Source organism: Opisthorchis viverrini (genome assembly GCF_000715545.1).
Source record: "Opisthorchis viverrini unplaced genomic scaffold opera_v5_57, whole genome shotgun sequence".
NCBI classification, from domain to species: domain Eukaryota; kingdom Metazoa; phylum Platyhelminthes; class Trematoda; order Opisthorchiida; family Opisthorchiidae; genus Opisthorchis; species Opisthorchis viverrini.
Genome location: NW_008751714.1, coordinates 1078584 through 1105950, shown reverse-complemented (window position 1 = coordinate 1105950; position 27367 = coordinate 1078584). Strand labels below are relative to the sequence as shown.

General features: G+C 46.0%; 1 protein-coding gene across 1 annotated transcript in view; it reads right to left on the bottom strand.

The window, feature by feature from the left end:
• The window catches only part of T265_03848 (hypothetical protein), a gene marked incomplete at both ends in the record, with an annotated part of 33634 nt that extends 8384 nt beyond the window's left edge, over window positions 1-25250 (bottom strand). Inside the window, 8 exons of the mRNA XM_009168429.1 lie at window positions 1914-1989; window positions 4274-4424; window positions 5144-5281; window positions 6683-6964; window positions 11024-11227; window positions 12498-12555; window positions 13573-14187; window positions 24679-25250. Of these exons, the coding sequence (XP_009166693.1) occupies window positions 1914-1989; window positions 4274-4424; window positions 5144-5281; window positions 6683-6964; window positions 11024-11227; window positions 12498-12555; window positions 13573-14187; window positions 24679-24918 (1764 nt within the window). The remainder of the gene's footprint in view (window positions 1-1913; window positions 1990-4273; window positions 4425-5143; window positions 5282-6682; window positions 6965-11023; window positions 11228-12497; window positions 12556-13572; window positions 14188-24678) is intronic.
• Window positions 25251-27367: the final 2117 nt, after the last annotated feature.

The window sequence follows — 27367 nt, the reverse complement described above, 5'->3', positions numbered from 1 at the left end:
ACGCCCCCCCCCCCCGGACGGAGAACAATGAACATTTGAAAACGATATAGGCTGTGACAGTGCCAAAGCCACTTACTTTTTCAGAAGACAAGGAAGGCAACTTAAGCATCGGGATTTATATAGACAATAGCCAGGGAACCATTGTTACTGCTTGCGAACGAAGGCTGTCTTTCAGCTTGTATATGCTGAAGTTGATGCACATATCCAGAAACTAGAACAGTTAATATTGCCACTCATTACCACGACTGAGTACACAGGGGGTGGGACATTTCAATGCGACAAGGCAGCGGATCACACGTTTGGAATCAACGGAAGCTGTTTTCTGTTGCGTCGCGTGCAACTATCAGACTAGCCAACATCAAAATGGTTAGCAACGTGCAAGACTGATAGCGGAACGACCGTCTACGACTTCGAAACCGAGTAGCTAACTGCTGTGAAACAAGAACATTAAAATGCCGTCCGTCTAGTTGTTTGTGACACCATGTAGCTTTCCATAAAGGTTCGGAGATTAAATTATTGGAATCTATTAATGAGAACGCGTCCAACAGCAAGGCACCTCAGTGAGACCCTGTACTTCAGTCATGTCCAGTTGCTAGTGCTTGGTTTTACGTGTTCCTTCAAGTTGAATTACTACAAAGTGTGCTCTATGTTCCCACCGGTATCTATCACTTGCGGACCAAAAACCGTCCCCACTTCATCTATTAGTCCCGGAGACGCAGCACGGGTGACTCTACAATGTTGACGCAGAGTGTATTGATGAAAAGAGGAGATAAAGTGATAAACATGCAGCTATCTGAACAAACTGAAGCAAGTACACGCGGGCTTAGCCTTAGCAGCGCAGGCACACAGTAGCATAATTCTATCACTTATGACTTCCTAATCAAAATAAGGCCAAGAAGAAAAGTATGCCAATCTAATAGCTTCACGCGGAAGAACAAAAGACAGTTCTTGGTGCGCGAGAGGTGTGGTCAACTGCATTGTCTCGCTGAAGTATACCATCCTACAAACTAATGATAAAAGTGGCAATGACGGTTGTTCTGACCTAGGCACAGGATTTTTGGACACAGTACACGGCATCAACTACTCAATTAGCTCGTAGACTAAGCAGGACGAAAAAATGAACCACTAGATTTAAGAAACTAGTGCTTTGTACTGGAGCCGACACCCAACATATCTAAGGGAAGAACAAAAAGTATCCATCGAACACTCTCATTTAAACACGTACTCGATCATAACGGAAGACTGAACCGAATCTAGCTGAATCTTTCGTTTATAATGTTCGCTTTCAAATGAACGTGTAGGAGTATGATTAGATACAGAAGGGTTTGGGTCTTACGTTACACTACAATAGCTTAGTCTGGACAGAAGCTTATGTCATCAGTAGTCGGTGAAAGAGCTTCTTCAGTTCCGCTAATGGAAAAGAATGACTTATCGATGGACCGGATTCCGGGTACTGGCAAAGGCAAGAATCCCATATGGATAGTCAATCACTTGAACAGGGGCTATTCCCAGCCTTTGGAATAAAAAGATAAGAAAAAATGACGGGTATTGGTCAGCTGACTTGGTCACAACCCGACAGGCGAATCACGGGGACTATCTGCATAGCTGGCAATAACTTCAAGCAACTTGGGCAATGAAGTAATCCGAAACGCTCTTGCAGGTACCTTACGGTATCAAAGGTGACGGTAGGCACATTTTACCTGAAGTGAAATACGTAGCAGTAGCTTCCTTGAAGGACACAGCTGTCATACGACGTGTAACAAAAATGAGCTCTACGATTTAGGCAAGAGCAGTTAATTAGAACTCGAACTCTGTCAGTAATAAAGACACTCCTGTTTTGCAGTCTATTCAAAGACAAGCGAAGATTCAAATGTAGCCCGATAAGTCGATAAAATAAAAATAAAAAGACGAACTTGATCTTCAGCAAGGTTGGGATCCTGAGATTGATGGAACAGGATATCTTTTAGTCCGAAGCAGTTGATACGTAGGCTACCGTTGGTTGGAGGACATGGATCGGAAAAAAAAACGGAAGCCAGTCAGTCATGAGCCAAGGTAGCTGAAATTCTGACATGAATCAACGCTGAAACTCTGGCAGTACACAGAATGAATTGGCTCCACACGTTAACGCATAGCATAGCGGTACACATGGAGGTTACCACAAACGCACTACAAATTCGGGACAATTACGCAAGGTTACAGCGTCTAAACCAGTGGGCTGTGTTGACTGTGTTTCGTTTTTATACGACACAGAAAGAATCGCCGACGTTAGGAGACTGTCCCGTAAAAGTACACCATAAATATGAAATATGATTGCAAGATTGCACTCCTGGGTCCTGTCATCAGTGCACGACGTATTGCTGCAGACGCCAAACGAGGGACAGGTAACACAACGAGACGTGAAATAGCGGAGCAAGTGAAGATCCTGTGAATCATTGGCGGTGCCAACCCACACCATAGCGTGTTCCGTTTAACCCCAATACTTCTATATTCATCTGAAGGAATCAGAAGAATAGTTCGCTGTAATTGTCACGGAAAATGAACGTAGATTCAACCGGTGTGAATTCAACAACCGAAAAAGCAGGGTACGTTGCATGTAGGAAACAAGCAACATGAATTTTCGAGTTCAATGAGTAAAGCACATGTTAAATCTGAGAGGTTTCTCCACAACATGTAGTGATTCCACTACATAGAGACCTTGATCAGTGGCTACAACGACACCAATAAAACATTTGATTTAGTGTTTTCCTACAAGTGAACAAAACCCATTAAGAACAGGAATTTTGAGGAATACAGAGCACAGGAATAGAACTAAGTGACACGTTCTCTAGGTACTTCACAGAAACACGTTTGATGATCTTTGTAAATCCCATAAAGAAAGGGTTATTTAAAACACAGAATGTACTTATTCAAGTGGGCGGAATGCACCGAGCTCTAACCAACCAGCTGACATAACGGTGGGTGAGTACAACAGACCAGGCTATAGTGCCTCCTCAAGCTTGTTTACTGCACTCAAGTTGATATGCTGCTGAAGTACAATAACAGGTAGGATCACAACGAGAGTTGTCACCCAACAGACCGCCGAGATGCTGTCACAAACGCATACTCATGCCAGTGGCTCTCCAAGGATTGTTCTATTAGCTGAAAGTACAGCCCCACGTTCACTCAGTTTTACAGGCTGACAATTTTCCAAGATGAGGAGAAATCACACTCACATCATGCGTGATCAATTCAACCGCAGGGCAAAATCACATGTTACGGGTGTTTGAAATAAATCTCGGAAAAGTTTAAGGGTTCTATTTCGACAGAAGAAACGCTTCCTCCTATTCGGTACAATAGTTCTGACCTCAAGCCGTCATAAGACCGTCCATTCCACCTCGCACTTTGCACAGATTTCCTATTACGAGAAATCCGAATTAAGTGCTATTGATTCACCAGGACAACACTTGGCACCAAGTGGACATACACAAGCAGTGTTGCGCAGACAAGGGTCAAAATTGTTTAGCGTGTGGATTGCATACTGTACTATCAGCAAATAGAGAATGTATGGAATTTCAAAAGCATGACACAAAGAGAAACGTGCACGAATGACTCCAGTATTGACCGGATTCCAAGTATACTGGAGCCCAAAATTATACTCAAAAACATGTAGCTAGTTTGAGACTCACTAAGAGTCTGTAAGAAATACCTAATGTTCCTGGTTGACATCAAGAAAAAGCGTTCAGCTGTAGCACCCTTCCGGTGCCTTGCTGACATGCCACTCGAAGGAAGGAAGGTTAACATCAATAAACATTTCTTTTCATTTCACGCCATCACGGCCTGTTGTGCATCCCCAGTTTACTCGAAAGAAACAGCCTCAAGTCAACTGGTACTTCTGAATCTCTACTTCACCTGGGGAAACACTGTTGAAACTTCCCGCATGTGGCATTCAAAACGCTTAGCAAGATTCACACGACCCATGAGTTTGTGATTGTAATCTCTCTTTGCATACCCCAAGTTGTGTCCAATTGTCATTCAAGGTTGCGATCGCGTCGAGTACCCAAACGGACTGTGCGGCCTCCTTTTGATCATTCCCTTTTCTTTTTGACTGAATCCCGACAAAGTGGCAACTCTCCTAAGTAATCATGTCCTTAAAATATTGGGAATCATAGGAAATCGAAGGTGAGATAAGCTCGTTGTGATCGAATTTCAGAGCCAACTGATGAGTTGTTCTGCACAAAGTCTGGTGCAGTATATGAAAATCGTACGCTTTCATAAAACAGTACAGAGAGCTTACCGTGTTCCATCTTGTATTAGGACTTTCGTGGGATCTAAAATGCCACAGGCTCGATGAACTTGTTGATGTATGAATCGAATTCCATGGACTAGCTGAACCAGGTAGGACCACAATGTGGTTTCCGGAAGCATTCCCAAATCGGATGGACCACCTGGGAAGGAGGGAAAATTGATCACGAAGCAGAGCTTTAGATATAAGCCACCACTACATCTAGAGGAGGCATTTCCAAATAACGAAATAACAGTTAAAATACACTGGAAAAGTAGTCCACATCTGACAGGGGCTTTACACATTAATACAATCGTATCAGAGTCGTTGTGAAAAGTCGTTTGACTGGATAAGTACTGAGCGAACCCATTCAAGCAGTGCAGGGACAAAACCATTAAACTGCAGGCACACTGCTAGCATACCCTCAAAACGACATCACAAGTAAACAGTCATCTGAAACAACCGGCGTAAGATGAATGAAACTACTTGAGTGTATGAAGCAACCGTGCATGGAAATAACAGTTCCAATCGCGAGGACAGAACAATTTCACCATCCCTTACGATAAGTCTACTCGAAAACAGTGCATCAACCTGTAAGGAGGTTCTGTACAAAGGTACAGAATGAGGTACAGATGAGAAACTTGAAATTGTGAAGGGATGAGTATTCAGAGGGGAAATAAAAGCTGCTAATAAGTTTGCAAAATCAGTCCTTCAAGAGACTCTGCTGAAGAGGGGTTATGGTAGTGTTGCTCGACAGATACCGTTTGGCGTGAACCAACCCTCCCCGACAAGAGACAAGAACGCCCATTCCCTCGCATTGGTCAACTGAAAATGAGAGCATGAGTGACAGTCCAATAAGCAAAGGAACACAGAAAAGCATACTTTTGAGAGCGCTGTGGGGTCGCACTGTTCGACTGATGTTAAAAGGTGAACTGAAGCTTGTGAGTTTCATCGGATCACTCATGTGAGTTTGCTGTAGCGTGGAGGAACACGGAGTGTATTCGTACACAACCACAGCGGCTGAAAATGAGAAAACAGTGAGGTTGCTGATATACAGTTGTGTAAAGCCAAATTCTAAAAAGCGATTTTTGAGTAAACACCGACGGTAGTTAAGCACAGGTGTTTTCCAGCGGTGCTGCTGTTAATGATGATGATGCCATTACTGTTATGAGAAGGCAGTTTGAACAAATTTACAACCCAAGTAGTTCGGCTTAGTGAGCTGAAGGAGCATGATTGCACGCTGAGTCCCAAGATAGCGGTCTATCCGCTGTGAATGTAGGTGGTAATCTCATGTATCAAGTCACTCCAAAAACAGGCCGTATGAGCTATTTTAACAATTAAAAGCCAGTGACGCTGCCCTCCAAAAGAAGTTTCTGCAAAATGGAGTTTCACGTCAACCAAGACCTAATGCGCGAACCCCGTGGAGATAAAGTGAAACTCGGAGAGGAAAATCCCTCTTCCAGGCATGAGTTCATAAAACGGTTATTCGTTCGAGTCCGGCTTTACTTTCACGATTACTCCTCTCTGAGCTTGAGTAACTCAGTGGTACCTCCGTCCTCGCGATGCGTAGCACAGTTGGCATGACTGAACCAATTTTTCTATAGACAGACATCTCTCCTCTAGCAGATGCCTGCATCTGTTCGTGAGTTGCTTCAGACCAAATACGTAGGAATTCACATATAAACATTCCCAAACATCCACATATGAAGGAATATTTATTTTAGTACGATAGTGGTTTCCATTTTGGTTGTTACTGTCACGCTTGCGTTGGAATGATCACGTGCTCAGTGTGCCAGTCAACGGACTTCCGTAGACAATCTTCTACACACAGCTATGTGGAAGGTGGAAGCGAGACAGGGGAGGTCAAGCAATTAATTAACAGCGAAATATGAAAACTATTAGCAGCAAACTCAACTGCGCTGGTGAGCACTCTGAAGCGGAACACATTGATAGCTAGATAAACGAATAGAAATGAACCAGTAGCGCGCATACATCAGAGCTGTTGTTTTTAGTGTATCATTTCCATTCCCGACCTCCCCCAAATCAAAAGCCTGCTGACACTCCTGGATTCACGCATCAGTTATATCTACTGTTTCCAAAGCGTAGATACCTACATCTACCTCCTCAGACCATCGGTGGATAAAACTGCGGTAGCTATATCCACTGTACAATATGTACGCGGTTTGTACAGCTGGGATGAAAATACATCTCAGCTGTACAGTGCATAAAAGATCTCGATGAAGACAACGATGAAACAGCTGGTGAACAAATCCGTTCCAGATGATGGAGTGTCAAACAAAGGTGCGAAAATATGCATCAAAACTGAAAACATCAGCTAGAAGTCCACAGTGTGATTGTGAACTATTTTACATCCTACAAAAGAGGCAAATACGGGAACAACGCATCAAAATATGAACCCACAATTGTCGTTGAAGGCGTTGGTGAAAAAGACGTCACGAAATCCTACCACCGCCGGATGATCCAACTCAGATAACTGTTTTGCGAGAAGATATGCATCTGGAGATAAGGCGGCCTCGTGGTCCACGGGAAGAATTACCCGACGTAGAAGCATCGGTCGACCAAACCGTGGAGACCAAGCTTTGAAACAGACACAAGGAAGTCCAAACGTCACAGACACACGAGGCTGTTGCATCACTTCGAGAGGTACCAAGTCTGTGTATGCACCCAAATTGCGAGGGAGTTCTAAAAGTATTGAGTAGATGAGGTAGTTAGAACAGCAGATATGAAAGTTAGGTAGAGAGAGTATTGGCCACATCTTGATAATACATCAAACGGTTGAAAAGCACCGCATGTATCGCCGACCAACAGTCGTATTTTTTCTAGACTATAAAGGAATCTTTGACTCTGAGTTAGCTGGCCACAGCGAGTGCACAGCAAGGTGGCAAAAGAAGATTGTTGATGACTGAGAATCAATAGATAGGAATATTAAACTTACCAAGTTCAGGTGATTGTGGCATGTACTACGTATACCTACCACCGTCCACCGAAGATAGTTTCATTTTCTGTTCCGGACGATGGTTGGTGAAAGACGGACGAGTCATGACACAGCAGTATGAAATGAGAGTGACTACAGTCCAAATGGGTACTGTGGGATGTTCGCACCTTTCTGGTTGGGATTCATGTGATCCTGCTTCCACAAGTTTGGAAACAGGACATACACGCAGCCGATCATAGTGCCGCAGACGCGAATTCTTGGACAGACTGTGCAGCTAAAGTACACTTGTAGTTGTGCGCTGAGCTTACACCAAGTGAGACTCTAAAAGAACGCCGAATTACTTCCCTTGATGGCACCTTGATTAGACACGAATCTCAAATGTGCTTACTTTAATGTTGTCCAAGGGCTGTGTAGGCTTCCTAGTCTTGATAGTCTACCGTAAGAACACATGGCTACTTCGAACAAAATCCCTTCACTTTTCCATCCACTCTTTAGTAGGGCTTTCTTGACTCGTAATCGCATGGGTATTACTAATATACTGCTGTCAGTGACGATAACGCTACAGTGATAATCACCTCATTAACAGAGATTCCGCTGTTTCTGTGTCCGCTATACCTTGGGCTTTTCGGCAACGAAAAAGCACGTATCCAAACTAGAGCCAGGAAAAATGATAAAATGGGGTTCATACAAGTCCAGGCTTACAGCTGAATCCTGTAATTTCGCCTCAAGCCCGGAGAATAGCATTGTTCCGGATCTCCAACAACTGAAAACTCCTTCCGGGATTACATTTTAGCCGGCACCGACGTTCCTTTAGGCGGCCTCCTTTAAAATAGCATATGGAAAACGTCTTCCCTATAGTACAGACACTAACAAGTGTTTCCACAACACTCCACATATACCCTGTGACTGTAAACCCGATAAACAGTTGGAACTAGCAAGAATCGGTGCATATCGATTCACATATCGACCCCATGTTGTTCAAGCTAGAACGTTCGGAGCGAAAATACCACAATGACCTCTCATCATCGAAACTTGTAGGTCCTAAAAGGCATTTTCTTCAATGGGTCATGGCAACGAAATTCATCGTAACAAGGAACTCTCCGTACGACTTGAATAGCGCTCGTTGGGGCCTTAAAATGTGTTCACTGTAATAGTGTTCGTCTTGATGTACACGGGCAGCTCTGATTCATTGATATGGTTTGAATAACTGGCTGCAAATCGGGAAAATTGATGTGTTAAACCCGAGGGGTCAGACAAAGTGCACATACTGGGCACTACCAAGCAGACTGACGGTTTTTCCACACACTGCTGTGGTGGCAAACGCACAATTCGAACAGCCACGGTTCGTTGCACAAGCGATTGAGATCAGCATATCATAGCGCGGTAACCGAAGAACAGTGAATCAAAACTAAGAAAGTGTACTTAAACTGCATAATATTATACCGCTGAAGTCCGTATGCTAGTACAAAGAACGACATGTAATTATTGCTCTGAGGACCTCCAGTTTACCTGTTACTTTTAAAAACTGGTCTATCCGTGGTGTATGGATCAATCGATCGGCGTCGGATGAACCTAGAAAATAGAGCCGCTAAACGAGGGTTAGGAGAACGGCTCGTCACGTGATAGTTGCAAGTGTAACAACCTAAACTGCCACGAGGTCAAATATATAGATGTGGTACTCGATGAATAAGTAGAACATACGAAGATTGAATGGGACCAAACGAAAATGACTGTGATGTTGCATGTTAGCCAGATTCTATGTTTTAGGTGAGTAACATTGAACCACCTAGAGCAATCGCACAAAGCATTCCTCTCTCGGTACCCGGTCGCTGTTCCTGACCGATACCATCGCTTTTCACGTTCCATTTTGGCATAAAGTGGCAGTATTATGCACCATTTCTTTGCTCGAATTGGGACATAAAATAATGAATTTAAGGAGGAGAAAACCAACTTCTTCGAAGTGTATTGGGCTGTATGATTTCCGCTGTGAGCAAGAGATTGTCTCTGATAATTTCCGTCACGAAGAGACTGGACCCTAGCGCGGTGTGACGATTTGTGCAACTCAGCGATTCACTGAGCTATACTGGGGGTAACCGCGACACTCACAGTCTCTCATACAAGGTTGGTCAACGATTGGATGTCTAACGAACACATTTTCCTGGTCGTCAAGGTTGGGGATTGGAACATGTGGCGACTTGTTCCCAAGAAATGGTAATGCACTTGCATTTCCCGCCTTTCAGCTAAAGGCTTTGGTTGAAGATCCTAATCGTCCTTTTGTCTAGGTCTGGGTGCCCTGACAGCATCCCAGCCCACGTGCAACCATGCTACGTACGTCTAACAATAAACTCGACCGTCGCATGATGCCATCTGCTGGGTCACTCTACTTGCTGCACACTATCGAGAAGGTCAGATTATTGAAAGCAACAACTTAATGCTTGAAATTTACTGGGACCCTCAGCTCCGCTAGATGCTGACCAGACAGACAACGCCCCTTCAATACACAGCGCGTCACAGCCTCGTACCAAAGCCAGCATTGGACTAAGTTAGACAATGTCCCGTATTTTCACACTCGCATGCACGCTCTCGCACTCGCTTATTAGGAATATAGCTGTTGTGTTCCCTTCTGTGAGTCTTTTTTTCGGGCACCATCACTGGAGCGGGTCAGCAGCCAGATAAAACAGATTGGCGAATCAGCAGATAAAACACATACAGAAAGGCAAGTGAGCGGAAACAGGCTACGGTTGACGCCTCCCTTATTTCTCTTTCACAAACTTTGTCTCCCCTCTCTCCCCATCCCATTAAAAACTTTTATTGAAGGCCCAGCACTTAGGACTGATGAATCCGCTCGTCATGCATCGGTTTTGCATGCAGTATCTGCTCGTCACATGGCGTTGACATCCTCAGGTATCTCCAAGTCACTCTCCAAGCCTCGACACCCAGTCTATCTGGCAGTCTTCAATGTGCGTACTCTGAAGCAACTAGAACAACAAGCTGCTCTTGCTCTCACACTGGATTCGCTTGGCATTGATGTCTGCTGGGTCTCAGAAACGAGAATTCAAGATGCAAGCACAGTGACTGAGCTAACTGCTCCATCAGTCTCCACTCGCTTCAGACAGCGCACCGCTGGTGATTCTGAGGCTGTGACGGTGGGATGTGAAGGGGTTGGTATCATTCTAAGTCACTGAGCGAAAGTATCCTTGCTTGACTGGACAGCTGATGATAGCCGCCTCTGTGTTGTACGCCTGGCAATGTGTGAAGCAGTCTCACAGGCGGGAAGTTGATCATCATCATCATCACCATCATACGCCGTAATACACGCGTACTTGTCGTACAGTAGTTGTAGCTACCAGTTTCGTTCACCGATGATTTGGGGAGGTGTGGTAGGTAGCTGCGCACTGGAGGCGGGAGCTGATAAATCAGTGTGTAAATACAGCACGGTCAGTGAATTGTTAAGTGGGAGAATTGCGAAGGGAGATATGCAGTGAAGGCACTAGCTTGGAGTCATGAGCGCCATTGAGGGTGCGACTGGGTCATGTCTGTTTATCGTGTCTGCTTACGCCTCAATTGACTGTAGCTCCGACACCGACAAAGACAAATTTTATGGCGCCGTGGATGCTCTGTTGCGGCGAGCTAAAAGCTTAGACATCATGGTGGCTGCCGGAGATTTGAATGAAAAAGTAGGCATGATTAGCGTATCTGAGACCCAATAAGGATGTCGACATGGATTGGACTCGGTAGGTACAAACCAATGGTGAGCGACTGTTCCAACTGTGTGCTGATCGCAGGCTGTTTTATGCAGTACTAACTTTCGAAACAGCCGAAGTCGTCTGGCCTTATGATGTCCTCCAACAGCATGTCGGCCACACACTCAGATCGATCACACTGCGGATCAATAACCGAATGCCGGTCATTCTGGAACATATTTGCGGATTCCGACCAAGCACTCGTCCGGAGTCGTTTCTCCCTACGCTTTCCTGGGCCGCGTAAAGTGCGGACAAATCGCTTGGCAACTGAGAGACTGGCAGATCCGGATGTTAGACGAATGTGACAGAATCGTCTTCAGATTTGAATTCATACTGGGACGAGGTTGCCATCTCTTTGCATAGTGCTGGGAATTTAGTCTGTAGCAAGGCACCTCCTGGCGCACTCAAGTACTGGATATCAGGCAAACAGTGGCACTGCTTAAATCCCAGAGGAATATCCCAGCCGTCCCGGAATATAACTTGATGCGACGAATTATCAGACGTCAAATGAAGATGAGCGTGCAAGCTGACCGTGAAGTGTGGTGGACACCGAGAGTCAAGGAAATGGAAGAGACCCAGAAAGCCAGTAATACCCGAAGGTTATTTCACTCGATCCGTGTGACCGGTCCCCGGAAACCACCTGTGAGCGAAACCATCAAGGATCGGAAAGGAGTAACTATTTTGAATAAAGAGGATCACCTCGACCGGTGGGCCGAATACTTCGAACAACAATTGTCATGGCCACCAGCTGCCACTCACCTGGAGCCCATAGTTGAAGTAGAACCCTGAACGGTGAACGTAGAACCACCTACGGCCGGTCTACAAGTGCATATATTTTCTCAAGCGCTACCGAGCTTCTGGTCCAGACGACCACCCACCCGCATTGTTCAAAGGGGGTGAAGTCCTCAGTTAGCGCTTATCTGATTGCATTTGGGAAAAGGAGTCTGTCCTAGACAACTGGAGCGAGTTGGTGATAGCGCCCATTTTCAGAAAAGGGCTCGTTCCCCTCAGGGGGGATGAGTTTGAGCCGTATATTGGAAGTTGTATTAGTTCTGATTGTAGTGTAACGGCTGAAGTCAATGCACGAATCTGCAAGGCTCGGGTCGCATTTGCTAATTTGAGACACCTACGGCGTCACTCGTCCAACTTTATTCTTTTCTTCACAATAAGGCCTTAAAATAAATCACAGTTGTATGGCGGCGAAGCATCAGTTGAACACTGATGCCATACTGTCGTAATGCTGATGACGATGCATGGTAACCTACGATCATAAGAAATAGATTTGGAAAGAGTGANATCAACCGCGAAGCCAATGCTTCATGAGCACATGACAAGTTGACACGATGCCGCTAAATGGATTCTCAAAAAACGATGGGAGGACTATGAATAACGGCCGGAAGAGTTAATCCATTTTATGCTGAACAGAAAGTACCGACAAAAGCGACCCTAACGAGACGACACCAGCGTGACAACACTGCAATGAATTAGGACCCTCGAAACATGGAAGACTAATATAAGCGAAAGGACGATAACTCACTCTCTCTGGTCGCCTCATCACTGGTGAAAAGACATGCTTGAACCTTGTTGTGTAGAACCTGTGGAAAAGACGAAACAAACCAGCGAGGAATAATTGAACACGACTAACCCAAGTGAAAGGAAGAAAATCACCCTTGAATTAAGTTCTCTTTTAAAATTACAGACTGCCACTACAAGGTAAAGACATTTTAGTCATCCCCTTTCTGGGTGTAGATAAAAAGATCACCTTGGAAGAAGACAGCCACAAGTTTTCAATCAATTGGAGAAACTTTGGAACCGATTGAGAAGTCATCGTTTCAGAAGGGCTTGGGTAAACAACTTGGTAAAAAAACATCGATTGTTTAACAAGCCCTTCCGAAACAGCAAAACGTTACTCACCTTACAACATAGTGCCGGTCACACCGTACTAATGGATGCGTATAATGGTTCAGCTGGACTTGGACGATGGGTACTGCAAGCGACAGGCGAAGATCATGAATCCCGTAGGTGTTCAAAACAATAACTAATTAGTCATAACAGCATCAATTTTGAGGGATGCAAGCACTTCGAGCAACCCGAACAACCGATATTATGTGGAAATACGTAAAACAAAGTTGAGACGTGTTTGGTGATAATGTTTAGAGGGCTCAAGGGTACATTCTGGTCAGAAAACTAATAAAACAAACAGTACTATGAAAGTTGCAACAGTAACGTGATCCAGGTAGGCGGATTGGAGAATGCAAATGATCGGTAGCGAGGAATATTGTTCGCTTAAGCTACATTCAGCCTATTCTTAACAGGTAATCGGTCATCATCAACAACGACAGCAGCACCAGACGAGAATACGGGTGCTTCACCGCCACAATTCAATTTATTTGAATACTCTCATAATAGAAGGAAAATGGGGAGGGAGCTGGCCTACAGCTAGCCTATCACAAACATCCTAGGTGCCTACACCTTCAACACTCAACCGAACAATCTGGACACAAATGGACAGCATGAAGGTCACCGACAACGGTTAGCCAACATGTTGTTCAGAGCTGTTCAGTAAACATGAGTAAAGTGAAAGTAAAGCTATCGAGAATTAGAATAGTTACCTGCTTGAGTTCATGATCCATATAGGACGCGTTGAATACACGATCGGTACATGCGCGAGATTTCAGTTCATGCACCCTGCCAGTACGCATATGCGCAGCAGTTCCCTCGGGAACCGGAGGAACCAGGATCCAGTTGGCTGCTTTAAGATTACCAGAAGCTTGAAGATCACGCGCCGAATTGAATTGCTGACTGGTATAATACTGTGTGGTTAGACCGGGGCGAGAATGGCCCAAATTTGGAACCTTCCCATCTGGTCGCAGTTCAATCGAAGCCTCGACAACAGGCATATTTAGATTTGGGTTAGCGGCCGCAGACGACTGGAAAGCAGCCTGTGGGTTGGACTTGCCAGGTGAGGGGAGGATAGATGAGTACGAAGGAGGTATAGACAATATATTGTCAAGACTACTCGTAGTTGTTGGGAGGTGGGAAAGTTCTGCATGACCCTCATTAACATGACCAATGGCGTCTTCAGAATGAAAATTGTCACCACCGGCGCTACCAAAGCGACCAGATACGAAAGGTGAGCATAAGTCAGACGAAAGTTGGTTGTTGAAAGACATCTGATTCGAATCCTGTAGATTAGAGAGCACTCTGGAAGCCGACTGACCAGGAGTCTGGGAAGAAACATATTGAGGGACCAAGGAGAATATTAGACGGTTTTAGGAAACTGCAGAACTTCAGATGAAGTATTACCGTAAATCCCAGTTATACCATTGAAACCATACGTAGCCTTTGGATAAAGTAGTCATGAAAGTTTTCTAAAAAATGTGTTAAGGAAGTAAGAAGTAACTGCGACTAAGGAAGGTAGATATTGTTGGCAATGACATTTTGGACTTTTATTAGATGAAAACCGCTATAAGTGACAAATGAAACGACTACGCCTTCAACATAAAACCACAAGAGCCCACTAAACAAACAAGTCCGAGAATTTGACATCGGTTTCAGTGTTTCATATGAAACGGTATGCCTATATAAGGTCCAGGCCGATGCATCGAACACTTAAAATTCAGATGGATAACAGGTATAAAATGCTAAATAATATATGGGCTATACTGGCACACCAAAGACATCGATAACGCAATCATTATCTCCCATGTATAAGCGAGTCAGCCCAAGCAAACCGATACTAGAAGACGTCTGGGAACGGTAGGCCAGTTCAACGCGACCTAAAACTGTCACATTGTCACCGTGTTCAGTCTTGAGTGCTTCCGTGAGTTCGGTCCACTCAACGTTCAACCGTGCCAAGAAAACTGAGAGGGAGGTGGCCTGGACGTAAAGTCGCCCTGACCACTGCAGTGGGAGTGTGAAGATGGCAAGATTTTTTTCTCCGGATGACTAGCATGCAGGTATTTATGGAAGCAGTGAGGAAGGACGGGTTAGGAAAGGTCGGTCCTGGATCGGTTGACTGTGACACCCAGCGAATTATCCAACACGGTCGAAAAAATACAAACCACGCCATGAGCCCTGCGAAGCCTGTCTTGCGCGTGCTGTATGTCATAACATTAGGGAAGAGCCATCCATGCCTTTCTTTCTGCGCGTTCGGGCTATGGCGGCCTCATGTCGCCAAGTAGGTTAGATTGTTGAATCATTGGCCTCGGGAGTGGTCCCCAAGAAAGCCCTAATAACCTCGTGGTTCAGACTTTTAAGCAGAGGATAGAGGAAGGGTCTCGGAAAAACTTACATCTCCCGCGGCCTTGTGGGTCAGACTCCTGAGTCGAAGGTTATTGTACATTTGCTTTCTAATTCAAACGTTTCCTCGTTTACTGCTTAATCAATTTTTCGTTCCAGCTCTATCTTAAAGTTTTGGATGAATAAAGCCTAGCTTCTAGGCACTCAGTAGTTCCCATTCTTTTTCTGATTGTCGCTGCACTCCATCCATTGTCGAACACAACAAAGGCTACGGCTGATGTGCCAGAACAAAACTCTACATTCTTCGATTGCCTTGTGGATGACACTTTTAAGCCGAAAGCTTATAACGGGACACGTCAAACAACAATTTCGTGGCTCTGGCAACCAAGAAATGTCACTCGCCTTTACGGCTATTCTTTCACTGAAAACAAGGTACGCCCCATCCCACCCATTAAATGATGCACCGCCGTAAACCTCATTGCCAGTTCCCTAACCACCGTCGCGTACCTAAACTATCGTCCAGCAAAAATAAATAAAGCAAGACCTCATTTTCGCCGTGCACATCAAGCCACGTTTCAACCTTTGGGCATCTACAGATCCTGATGCAATGGCTTGTGGTGTCTACGGTGTGCCGGTTGCACTCAGTTCTAAGGCTTAAAGAACCTTAACGGGTTTAATCGTCTTTGCGCTGTACGGTTGTCTGATTCAGTCAATGTGAATGCAAGTCGATGAGGCAAACGATGTCTACATGCGTCCCGTCACAATGCAGCTCGAAGCTGAGAATGATGGATTTTCCAGAGGTTAATCACGACTGCCTCGGTCAGTAAGAACCGATAGTTATCCCGGTGTGTAATATGACAACTAAGCCGGGAAGAAGCACAATTAGATGGTAGATTTTTAATCCACACTCAGTGTGATCAATGGAGGACTTCTCCAGTTGTGCTGAATACCGCCTGTTCTTGGCCAGTACGAACTTTCAGTAAAAACTCACACCAAGTCACTTGAAGGGTGCGAACCGCAAGCCAGTCACGGACTAAGTTGGGTCATGTGGCTGTCAATTACCGATGGAGAGCCTCAATGAAACATTACCGGGTTGACTTGACTTCGGTTATGCCACTGTGCGGGCCCGGTTGTAACTTCGCTTTCCATCTAATGTCCAAGGGCAGAAACTCTGTTCACCAACTTCGACGACATTTAGTAGCCCAACAAGATCCGGTAGATCTGGCTCAAGAACTCCAGGAAACACAATCATGCCCATGACAAAAATTGCCTAAGGGTTGAACAGAGGCAAGTGAAAGAAGTTTATGTCCTCAGCTTTTAGAACGGTCTGTCCAAGCCATCCGACTAGATTAAATTAACAGTGGAATTCATTGAAATCAGACATTATTGCCCACAGAAAACCCAAGCCAAAAACTATCGGCCTCCATGGCGCACATAGATCTTTCGAATGCCGGACAATCAATAGCTTGAAGAATTACGACAAACGCTGGTGGAGTGTGAAGCCCAAGAGATGCAGAAGGCCTCCGCTGCAGGCAACAGCTACGCCCTATTTCAGTCGTTTAGAAGGCAAGTATCAATCAAACACGCGAAGAAGAGGGGACGGCAATTCGTTCACAAATCGTCACCTTGGGAGATCGACTGAATATTGTGAACCACAGGTCAGCTGATGTCCTTCAATGCGACCCGTAGGAGAACCCAAAAAGCATGAATGGAACATCGACACCAGCAAACCGTCAACAACAGAAATCCAGCGTGATATGTCACTCCCCCAGCTCACCAAAGCGCCCAACCCGAATGATCTACTCTAGTGAACGGTCTGTCCTCCATTGTGGGAGATGCGGAACGAAAACAGAATACTAGTGGACTGGAGCGACCCAATAATGATCCTTATCTTCAAGAATTTCATACGAAAACCACTGAGGCATCAGTCTGGTTGATGCCTGCTAGCAGTATCGTCGCGCAGGTTGATCAATCATTGAGAGTGAAAAACTCACGAAAATCAAGCTAGGTTTCCCCTTGGACGAAGATGCATGGACCGTTCACTTTGAGACAAGTTCTTGAACAGCGCCACTTGTTCAACCGTCCCACATTGATTGTTTTTGTTAGTCTGGAAGCTCCCTTTGACTCGAATGATCGTCAGAAACATTGGCAATATTTCGCCTCGAACGTAGGATACAAGTACAGTTGCTGAAGTTACTGCACCTTATCTAGATGTTAGTCTACATACTTCGAATGATTGTGAAGCTGCTGCAGCGACTCGCGGTGTTGGGGACAGACTTAAGTTCTCAAGTCTATGCTTTATTGTTCGACTGGATAATAATAAAACGTTCAGCTATAACACCCTTCCGGTGCCTAGCTGCCATACTACCCGAAGGAAGCACGAGGGCTGGGATAGTGCCAAGTTGCCCAAGCCTAGACAGGAGAAGTCGAGAGGCAGAGGTCGGGTCCGAGCCACGGACCTTTTTGTCAATAAATTCGCGTTCTAACCACTTGAGCCATCTCGACTGGATACCTGCAAGCAACCGCCCATGTCCAACCTTGTACTTCGACAACTGTTCGAAATGGCCAAAATACTAAGCACCGCCTGTTTCCTGTGTGCACTTATGCATCAGCGATCTGTAGCTCCGATTCATTTAAAGATACTTTCTACCCAGAACCGACCATCCCATTGTAAACAACGAAGAGGTCGGTATGGTCAAAATAGTAGGAGACTTCAGTGCACAAATAGGAAAGACCAGTCCACCAGAAGCATGCTTACGTGGAGTGTTGTCTGATAGTTGACACATAAATACGGGGTTGTCAGTGGAGTTTTAAGCGGGGAGATTGGGAAGGGAGCTATGCGTTGAAGGAAACAGTTTGGATACACGGGCGCCATTGAGAACGCGAATGTATTGTGTCTGACAGTATCTGTGACCATTGATGTGTTCCGTCTCGGGGTCCCCATCCAGGATAACGAAGATTATCAGCGCAACTAAGTTTTCTGTCAACAGCTTAGACAATTCGCTACCAAGTCATTGTTTGAGCGCCTCTGACCAGTTTCCACTCTTCGCGTATTTGTGCGAAAACAGTGCTTCGAGGAAGTCAGGCGACTTACAAACGGAGCCCGTGATGAAGCCAGAGCAACCAATGCAATGTGATCAGTTCATCTACCGTGGGCGAGTTATTTCCTGAAAAATCATTCGACGTACGTCAGCATTATTGGTCTGGTGTTTCCACCACACTCGGACAGTGCTCCCAAGACACCGAGGGAGAAACACTGGAAGTCTTTTGACGTCCTCGGCGCTCAGTGGCCAGGGTTCTGAGCAGTATAATAATGAGCCCAGACCATTGATTGTTCCGTCTCGGGGTCCCCATCCAGGATAACGAAGATTATCAGCGCAACTAAGTTTTCTGTCAACAGCTTAGACAATTCGCTACCAAGTCATTGTTTGAGCGCCTCTGACCAGTTTCCACTCTTCGCGTATTTGTGCGAAAACAGTGCTTCGAGGAAGTCAGGCGACTTACAAACGGAGCCCGTGATGAAGCCAGAGCAACCAATGCAATGTGATCAGTTCATCTACCGTGGGCGAGTTATTTCCTGAAAAATCATTCGACGTACGTCAGCATTATTGGTCTGGTGTTTCCACCACACTCGGACAGTGCTCCCAAGACACCGAGGGAGAAACACTGGAAGTCTTTTGACGTCCTCGGCGCTCAGTGGCCAGGGTTCTGAGCAGTATAATAATGAGCCCACAGCAGTATTGTAAACCGGATCAATGACGGATAAGCTGATGTCGCCCATACGCCACAGGTGATCCGGCTGCTCTGGTCTTCCCAGTCCGGATAGAAATATAGTCTTTCACGAGGCCATTGGGATTGACACAGCTGCCCAGGCAGACAAGTTTGTCCACCACTTCAATGAGCACGAGGCCAGGGTTCAGTACCACCCAGTCTTGCAACAGTATTTTAAACCTTTCAGGTCAAGCACATGCCAAACCATTATTTAGATCATTTTATGTTATTAACCTTTCCGCGGTGTCACATCCAAGAAGAGTAACGTCATCTACGTACCCTGTGTCTGTGAGCAAATGCCCGGGAAGCACTGCAACCCCACAGGCATCATGTCAATGAAGTTGAAAAGAAAAGGTGAAAGAGGACAGCCTTGCCTGACTCCAGTTGACATGGTGAACTCAGTCAAGAGCTTCATATAGGCCGTCACAGGTACAGCAGAGTTGGCGTACAGTGTCTTAAAGAAGGTCGGGAAGTTATGGGGGACACGCTTACTCCAGAGACAAACGGAGCCATGAAGCCAGAGCAACCAATGCAATGTGATCAGTTCATCTACCGTGGGCGAGTTATTTCCTGAAAAATCATTCGACGTACGTCAGCATTATTGGTCTGGTGTTTCCACCACACTCGGACAGTGCTCCCAAGACACCGAGGGAGAAACACTGGAAGTCTTTTGACGTCCTCGGCGCTCAGTGGCCAGGGTTCTGAGCAGTATAATAATGAGCCCACAGCAGTATTGTAAACCGGATCAATGACGGATAAGCTGATGTCGCCCATACGCCACAGGTGATCCGGCTGCTCTGGTCTTCCCAGTCCGGATAGAAATATAGTCTTTCACGAGGCCATTGGGATTGACACAGCTGCCCAGGCAGACAAGTTTGTCCACCACTTCAATGAGCACGAGGCCAGGGTTCAGTACCACCCAGTCTTGCAACAGTATTTTAAACCTTTCAGGTCAAGCACATGCCAAACCATTATTTAGATCATTTTATGTTATTAACCTTTCCGCGGTGTCACATCCAAGAAGAGTAACGTCATCTACGTACCCTGTGTCTGTGAGCAAATGCCCGGGAAGCACTGCAACCCCACAGGCATCATGTCAATGAAGTTGAAAAGAAAAGGTGAAAGAGGACAGCCTTGCCTGACTCCAGTTGACATGGTGAACTCAGTCAAGAGCTTCATATAGGCCGTCACAGGTACAGCAGAGTTGGCGTACAGTGTCTTAAAGAAGGTCGGGAAGTTATGGGGGACACGCTTACTCCAGAGACACTGCCATAAGACCTAACGTTCCACAGTCTCAAAGGCAAATGTCAGCCCAAGGAACACAACCAGTGCTGATTGCTGGAACCAGTGTCCCTGTTCCGGAATCCGTCGGAGGGTAAAAATGTTATCAATGCAGAACGGAACCCAGTTTGGTTTTCACAGATGTCTCTCCGTGTCCAGTCAACCTTCGAATGAAAAGACCACAGGGCACCTTCAATACCACAGCAACCAGGCTGATGCCACGATGTTTTTCACGCCGCGTCTGAGTATTCTTTTTATAGACAAGAATGACTGCTCATTCTGCAGGCACTTTCTCTCTGTTCCGTATCGCACCAATGAGTTTTGTTAGATGGGTCACCGGAGATTCTGCACATTCTTTGAACAGAGCTGGATATATACCGTCCGGTCCTGGTGCCTCCGTCCGTTTCAATGCGGATATCTCGTACTTAACTCCGTCTTCCGACAGGCGATTAAGGTTTACATTCTATTCACCAATGTGCATCATCTCCAGGGACTGTGTTGCATGAGACCAGCTATTCGTCGAAGTGTTCTATCCACCTTTCCAGTCCATATTTTTGCGAGTAAACTGATGAGCCACCTTTTTCAATTACCATTTCAGTGACTTGCTTTTCTAGTGTCAGTGGATCATGAGTTGACATAGAGCGCGGCTGTTTCTGGTAGCAAAAGCCTTCTCCATCTCCCGTACTTTCGATGCCCACCAGAGCTCTCGGTTTTTCTTTGGGCTTTTCACTGTTTTGTGTTTGCGGAATTTGCGTGCGCAGTCCTCTTCGTTGCTTACTGGTATGGATTTCCTGCAGTCAATCATAAATAAAGATCTCGAGACAGCAAAAGCCCCATCTCCCGTACTTTCGATGCCCACCAGAGCTCTCGGTTTTTCTTTGGGCTTTTCACTGTTTTGTGTTTGCGGAATTTGCGTGCGCAGTCCTCTTCGTTGCTTACTGGTATGGATTTCCTGCAGTCAATCATAAATAAAGATCTCGAGACATCCAGTGGTCATTTGATCGTATCGGAGAAGTCCAGCAGATAGCAGATAACGTCACTAGCATAACACTTCACACATTGCTATGCTTAATCCACGTGGTTGCTACCATATATATATATATATATCGTTCAGCTGTAGCACCCTTTCGGTTCCTAACTGCCATGCCACACAAGGGGGGACGAGGGTTGAGATACTGCCAGGTTGTCTAAGCCTAGACAGAAGTCGAGAGGTAGAGGTCGCGTTCGAAACACGGACATTCCTGTCAGTAAATTCGCGCCCTAACCACTTGGGTCATCTCGCCCCAAGTTTTGCTATCAGTGTAACGATGGATACAACTGATGAGGTGAGCGAGTAATATGTTTTCTCAAAACTTCGCTTTGAGTCTATTGGAAAGTGGGATTTATTATAGATTTATTACTGGAGACCAGCAAAAGTAAGTTGGCGGCGCTGAAGACCCTCCTCAGAGGCTGGGCGAAGACGGCTCTGGATGCGGCCAGAAGAGGCCCTCGGAAGATGGACTGGGCCGCCGCGAAATAAGCTCTTGCAGCGGAGTTGGACGCACTGGTCGACCACCAGGAGGCTATGAGGCGGTTGAAGAAGGACAGGATGGAATCGAGATGTGACCCGACGGTGTTCTTTCCCGGGACTGGACGGAGTGTCGCGTCAGCAGTTGCTTTCTGACCAGTTTGTCGAAGTTGTGCGGCCGGCGTTTTGTGCCCAGTTTCGGCTGGCGAGAGCAACTGGCCAGTTGAGTGTGGAACACTTGGTGCATCTGGCACGGGAATTGACTGCGACGCCACTGGCCACGTTGCAGTCGCAGGAGAACCGGGAAAATTCAACAAAACGGGACCTAAAGAACAAAAGTGGACCAACCCGCCGAACAGCTTGCAGCCGTCAAGACGGAATCGCGGAGGTAGGCTCAAAAGAGCGGACGCTACAACTGTGGCATGCCTGACCATTGGAAGAATCAATGCCCTCGTACCCGACGACCTGTAAATAATGAAACTTCGGATTACTCTTCTTTTAAGGATGGGTTGCGAGTAGCACAGTGACGCAGGCTACCATATAGACCGTTATCCAAATAGACGGGAAGAGGTAGTTGTGCTTGACTGATAGAGGAGCTGGGGTATCGTTGAGGAGGAGAGGGAACCGAGCTGAATGCAAACCGTGCGCGCTAGTCGTGAGAGCAGTGGGTGGATGGCGAGTGAAAACTGACGGACTGTCAATGCACTCAATGTCTAGGAGACAAGTCCGTGCAGCACGCGATCCTGATCAACCCAGACATAGAGCAGACAATATTGGGGGTTGATAGATATGTATGAGTATACAGAAAATTGTCATTTGAGTTCACGACGTCATGGCTGTCTCCTCCGACCGTTCCTATTCAATTTTTTCACTGACGTACTGATTGAAATTCCTCTCTCTGGAACCACGAGGACCGAAACACTCCAGACGTGCTCACTGACATGCACTGAAAATGCGGATAATATTGTTCTTTTTCGTTCGGATTCTTCAAATATGCAGATCATTATAAATAACCTAATGATTCTACCGCATAGTTTGGTATATGCCTCAGAGCCGCAAACCGTAAAGTACTGCTACAAGACTGAGTGGAATCAAACCCAATCCTCGTGTGTGTGGACGGGCCGATTGACGCGGTAGATAAATATATTTACCTGGGCTGTTGTATAAGTTCAAGTGAACGCGATGGAGATGATATCTTTTACTAGTCAGGAAGACAGGGACAGCTTTTGTCAAGATCATGGCACAGATGGGACGTCGAAGGTAGAGTATACACAGCGGAATTGTGATCCATACTGTTTTATGGACCGGACATACGAAAGCTTCCAGTACTTGACCATCGGTGTCTCCGAAGGAGTGACCGGGTCCGGTGAGAACATCGGATTAGTAATGCTGAGGTGCTTCAGACGTTTTGGAAAAAAGGACTATCCTACGATGGAGTGGTTACGCAGAATAACAAGTTACACTGGCTAGACTGAGTAAGTTGTGTTAGAGAAACCATCTGTCTCCCACAGCTATTTTTGTCAGGCTTGAGCTGAGTGGAAGCGACCACGACCTGGCGACTGGTTCTGTAAAAAGCGATATGGTGATATCTCCCCCTCTAAACATCGCTGACATGTGGTGGGGCTTCTGAGCCAGTCTTTGATCGAGTACCCCAATCGTCCTCCTGCCTACGTCTGGGCGCCCTGGCGGTATAACAGCTCACGTAGACCTCATTCTGTCAATGTCATATGAGAACAATGACCAATAAACGCAGTTGTGTTGACGACCGCTGCCTAGCTAGATGGGGACCCCGAGATTCAACTCATCAATGACTGATGACACTGGTAGATTTGGCTCAGTCTATCAATTGCGCTCGTGCATCAAAGGTAGCACCTTCAATGCGTAGCTGTTCAGTTTACCATCCCTTCAACTAACTATGGATTCAACGCCACTAACTTATTACGGCATCGTTTCCCATATTTAGCAACCAACTCCCATTTTACGGTGACCGAACCAGCAGCAACCGAAACCAATGTCCAATTGGTAAACGGTTTGCAGCTGATACATTGGCTCAGCATGATGCTGTGTATTCTCTATGAGTAACACACAATTGTCATTGATTGACCGAATCGACAAAGAACCAAGTCCAACGCGTCCACGGCTGATTGAATTTCCTTCATTGTCTCTTGGGACGCCTGTATCAACCATACTCCTTGACCAATTCACAAAAATCCTGAAGTGAGGGGTCAAACACCACAATCTGGGGCACTCCATTCGCTACTGCAGACATGCAGTGGGATTGACACACGAATCCACTATAAGATGCCTCCTTTGATTTCGCAATAGATACTCGAGATGCAAATTTGCAAAGGCTGAGATTTGCATACATCATACCAGTGACATTCTACTATACATTCATTTTCTTCTCGAGGTTGGTGGTATATGACCAATCTTCGGAATCCATGTTGTCCGGTGTCGAATCAGCAGCGCTCTCTTGAACCTTCTCACCCACCCACTTCTCGTTTTTACCAAGATCCGGATGTTTAACACAAAGCGAAGAAAATGTCAGTGATAACATCGTTCTTAACAAAGGGGGCTTACATTGAACGCAAGGCTGTCTGACTGCTTCGCGTACTCTGAAAGCTATTTTGATTTAGTCCCATAGTCTTCAGGAGGCCGAATGAGTTGGAAACCGTTAACCTACCGAGGCCAGAATATATACTACAGCTTCTTGTATAAAGTGCCAAATTCCAATTGGGCAACTGTGATTGAAAAAGCTGAAGACTACACCACAAGGTGAACAATGATGTGTGCAAGACGAGCTACAAATGTCCTACATTGCCTACGAATCCTGGATAAACGAACTAAGGATGCGCGCCAAATGTCACAAATATTGCGTGGTATTTAAATATGGCTTTGGATGAATGGTACAACTCACTGGAGTTTGGAACCCAAAGAAAGGACTTTCAGAGTCGGTTGATTTTGGGGGTACGCGAAAGCGCTCGTTCATTTTAAACAATCCATTCTGTCCGGGGAAAACTGAGGGGGCACAGTTGGATCCATTGCCCGTTACTCCTGAAATGACTGAAGGTCGGAGGCCTCCAGCATTAATGGTTCCCATTTGTGACATAAAGTAGTCAGAGATGCCGCCTGGGCGCGTCTGCTGGCCGCGAAACATATTCGACAGAGAACCGTCCGGCGTTGCGCCTGAAGGTGGTCTGGAGTAATTTGACAAGTGGCTCAGACCAACCGGACTGCTAGTCCCTGTAACAAGATCCAGTGACTAAAGCAAATATAAAGTGTAGCAACTGATCTTACGGGGGCAGAGGACGGCCCAAGAGTTAAGCCCTTCATTGGATATGTCAACATATTATTGAACTGCCCCCCTGATCCACCACAGTAAAAATTAGAAGCCATAAACAAGCAAAACCAGGGAATTTTTAAGATAAGTTCAGAATGAGCTTTCACAATGCGGATCCAAGTGCCAAAAACCTGGCTACTCAAATTGCCCGGTCTACGATATGTTCAGTTCAGATCAACACTCACATTCGGCTTCACCTTGATGTGGAACAGTTCACAGAAACCGTCGTTAAAATATCCTCTTCCAAACTAGGTAGGGCTATCCGCCAAGGGGGCTAAAGCACCTCTAGAAAGTCTCACATCACTGATAGTAACGTCGCCTACGGACTCAAGTCTATTTTCACGCATTCACGTATTTTCCTGTATTCTCGGATTGATAAACAGGATTGAAACTTCTAACCAAGCCACCCGAGCGGAGTTTCTTATTGTCATCCAGCGGCTTAAACTTATCCCGGGGTGTGAAGGCAACATAGTTGCCAGGCCTCGGACCACTGCTGTTTTTGATCTAAGTCAACCACCTCTCAGATGTTCACGGATTCACGGCTTCTTGCAAGTCCATGTCTACTTTTTGCGGACGACTTGAAATTCTGTAGTTCCTATGCCAGTGCCCTCCAACTGAATGTAGACACTGCAAAGCAGTGATCGTTGGACTGGCATCTTCCTCCGAATGACAAAAAGTGCGCCCATATGTCATTTGGAGGTGAGTCAGCAAATGTCTTTGTTATGCATGGTGAGAAAGGACCAAAAAACATCATGAGGATAGATGCCAAAAAGAATTTGGACATCTGGGTCCCCTCGAACTCGACCTTCTCAGCGCACCGTGAGAAATCGGCCCAAAAGGCATTCGCCATTCTACTGATGATCCGACGCACCTTCTCCCGTGTCACTCGCATGGACTTCTAAATACTCTATGGGGCCTACGTCAGACCGCTTCTCCAATATGCACTCAGGACGTTACCCTCATTGAGCTTGTCTGGCGAGCCGTTACAATAATCGTTGCCGGCCTCAAATCCGTGGACTACGAAATGCGTCTCGCGATGTTCGATCTCCTTCCTCTGGAGTATCGCCGCCTACGAGGGGGACTTATTTTTACTTATGCCCCGTTTGAACAAAGCCTAGCCAACAAGCCTTTCACCATTGTCCCAGAAAGCACACGGCGGAGACATAATAGGAATATTTTCAGGCACAGAGCTCATACATTCATTAGGCAATTTTTTTCTCATTTCGGGTAGTAGGTGCGTGTAATGACCTTCCTCGGACAGTTGCCCACGCTCTTTCTATAACCCAGTTCAAGGCACTACTAGACGTTTATTTATGCAAATCCTCGCGCCGGTAAGCATACTACCCCGCGCCGAGAACATAAAGAACAGTGCTACACCCTTTTTTCACTTGTACCCTTCAGGTGAACAACAGCCGCTGACAGACAAGAACAAGGACAGTTGCCCACGCTCTTTCTATAACCCAGTTCAAGGCACTACTAGACGTTTATTTATGCAAATCCTCGCGCCGGTAAGCATACTACCCCGCGCCGAGAACATAAAGAACAGTGCTACACCCTTTTTTCACTTGTACCCTTCAGGTGAACAACAGCCGCTGACAGACAAGAACAAAAGCGACCCGGGAAACTTGGGCAAAAGCCTCGATCCTGTGTGTCAGTCCGTGAATCAATGTGTGATGATCCACATAGAGATGCATCCAAAACGCCTTAACCTGGGCCCTAAATGTAGTGTGTGAAACCGTCAGAGCAAGGTTAGTTCTATCATCCAATCGAAGTTCAGGCTCTAATCTTGATCACCCTCCTACCAAATTCCCGCCTTTCACAGCGGGATCCATGGCGGATAACGTCACGTACAAATGTTGTTCACTCAATGCGCAAATATCAGGTCATTTCGGAAGTGGAGGTGTCCTAAAGTGAAGGGTTCAAAATCGGTAGCTGGTGTGCATACCCAGAGATAATTTACAATGGTCTCAATCGGCCGACATTGCATCGACCGACATTCATGCGGACAGAACTAATTAAATTTTTGGAACTCATCAACCTACGTGCTGTCATTCTGGGGGCCGCGGATCTAACCATGTGTTAGTACTTTCTTGACGTAGAGTAAGAGGCCAGAAATTCGTTCCAATAATGGTACAGAATCTTTCGTTCGGGTGTGGCTTTCGGTCGTCCCTTTGGGGCTATGGCGAACGCGGCTGCAGGGAGTTGGAACTTTTCACATAAGACGCATTAAGCAAAATAAGTATGAAAAAAAGATCGCCAATTATTC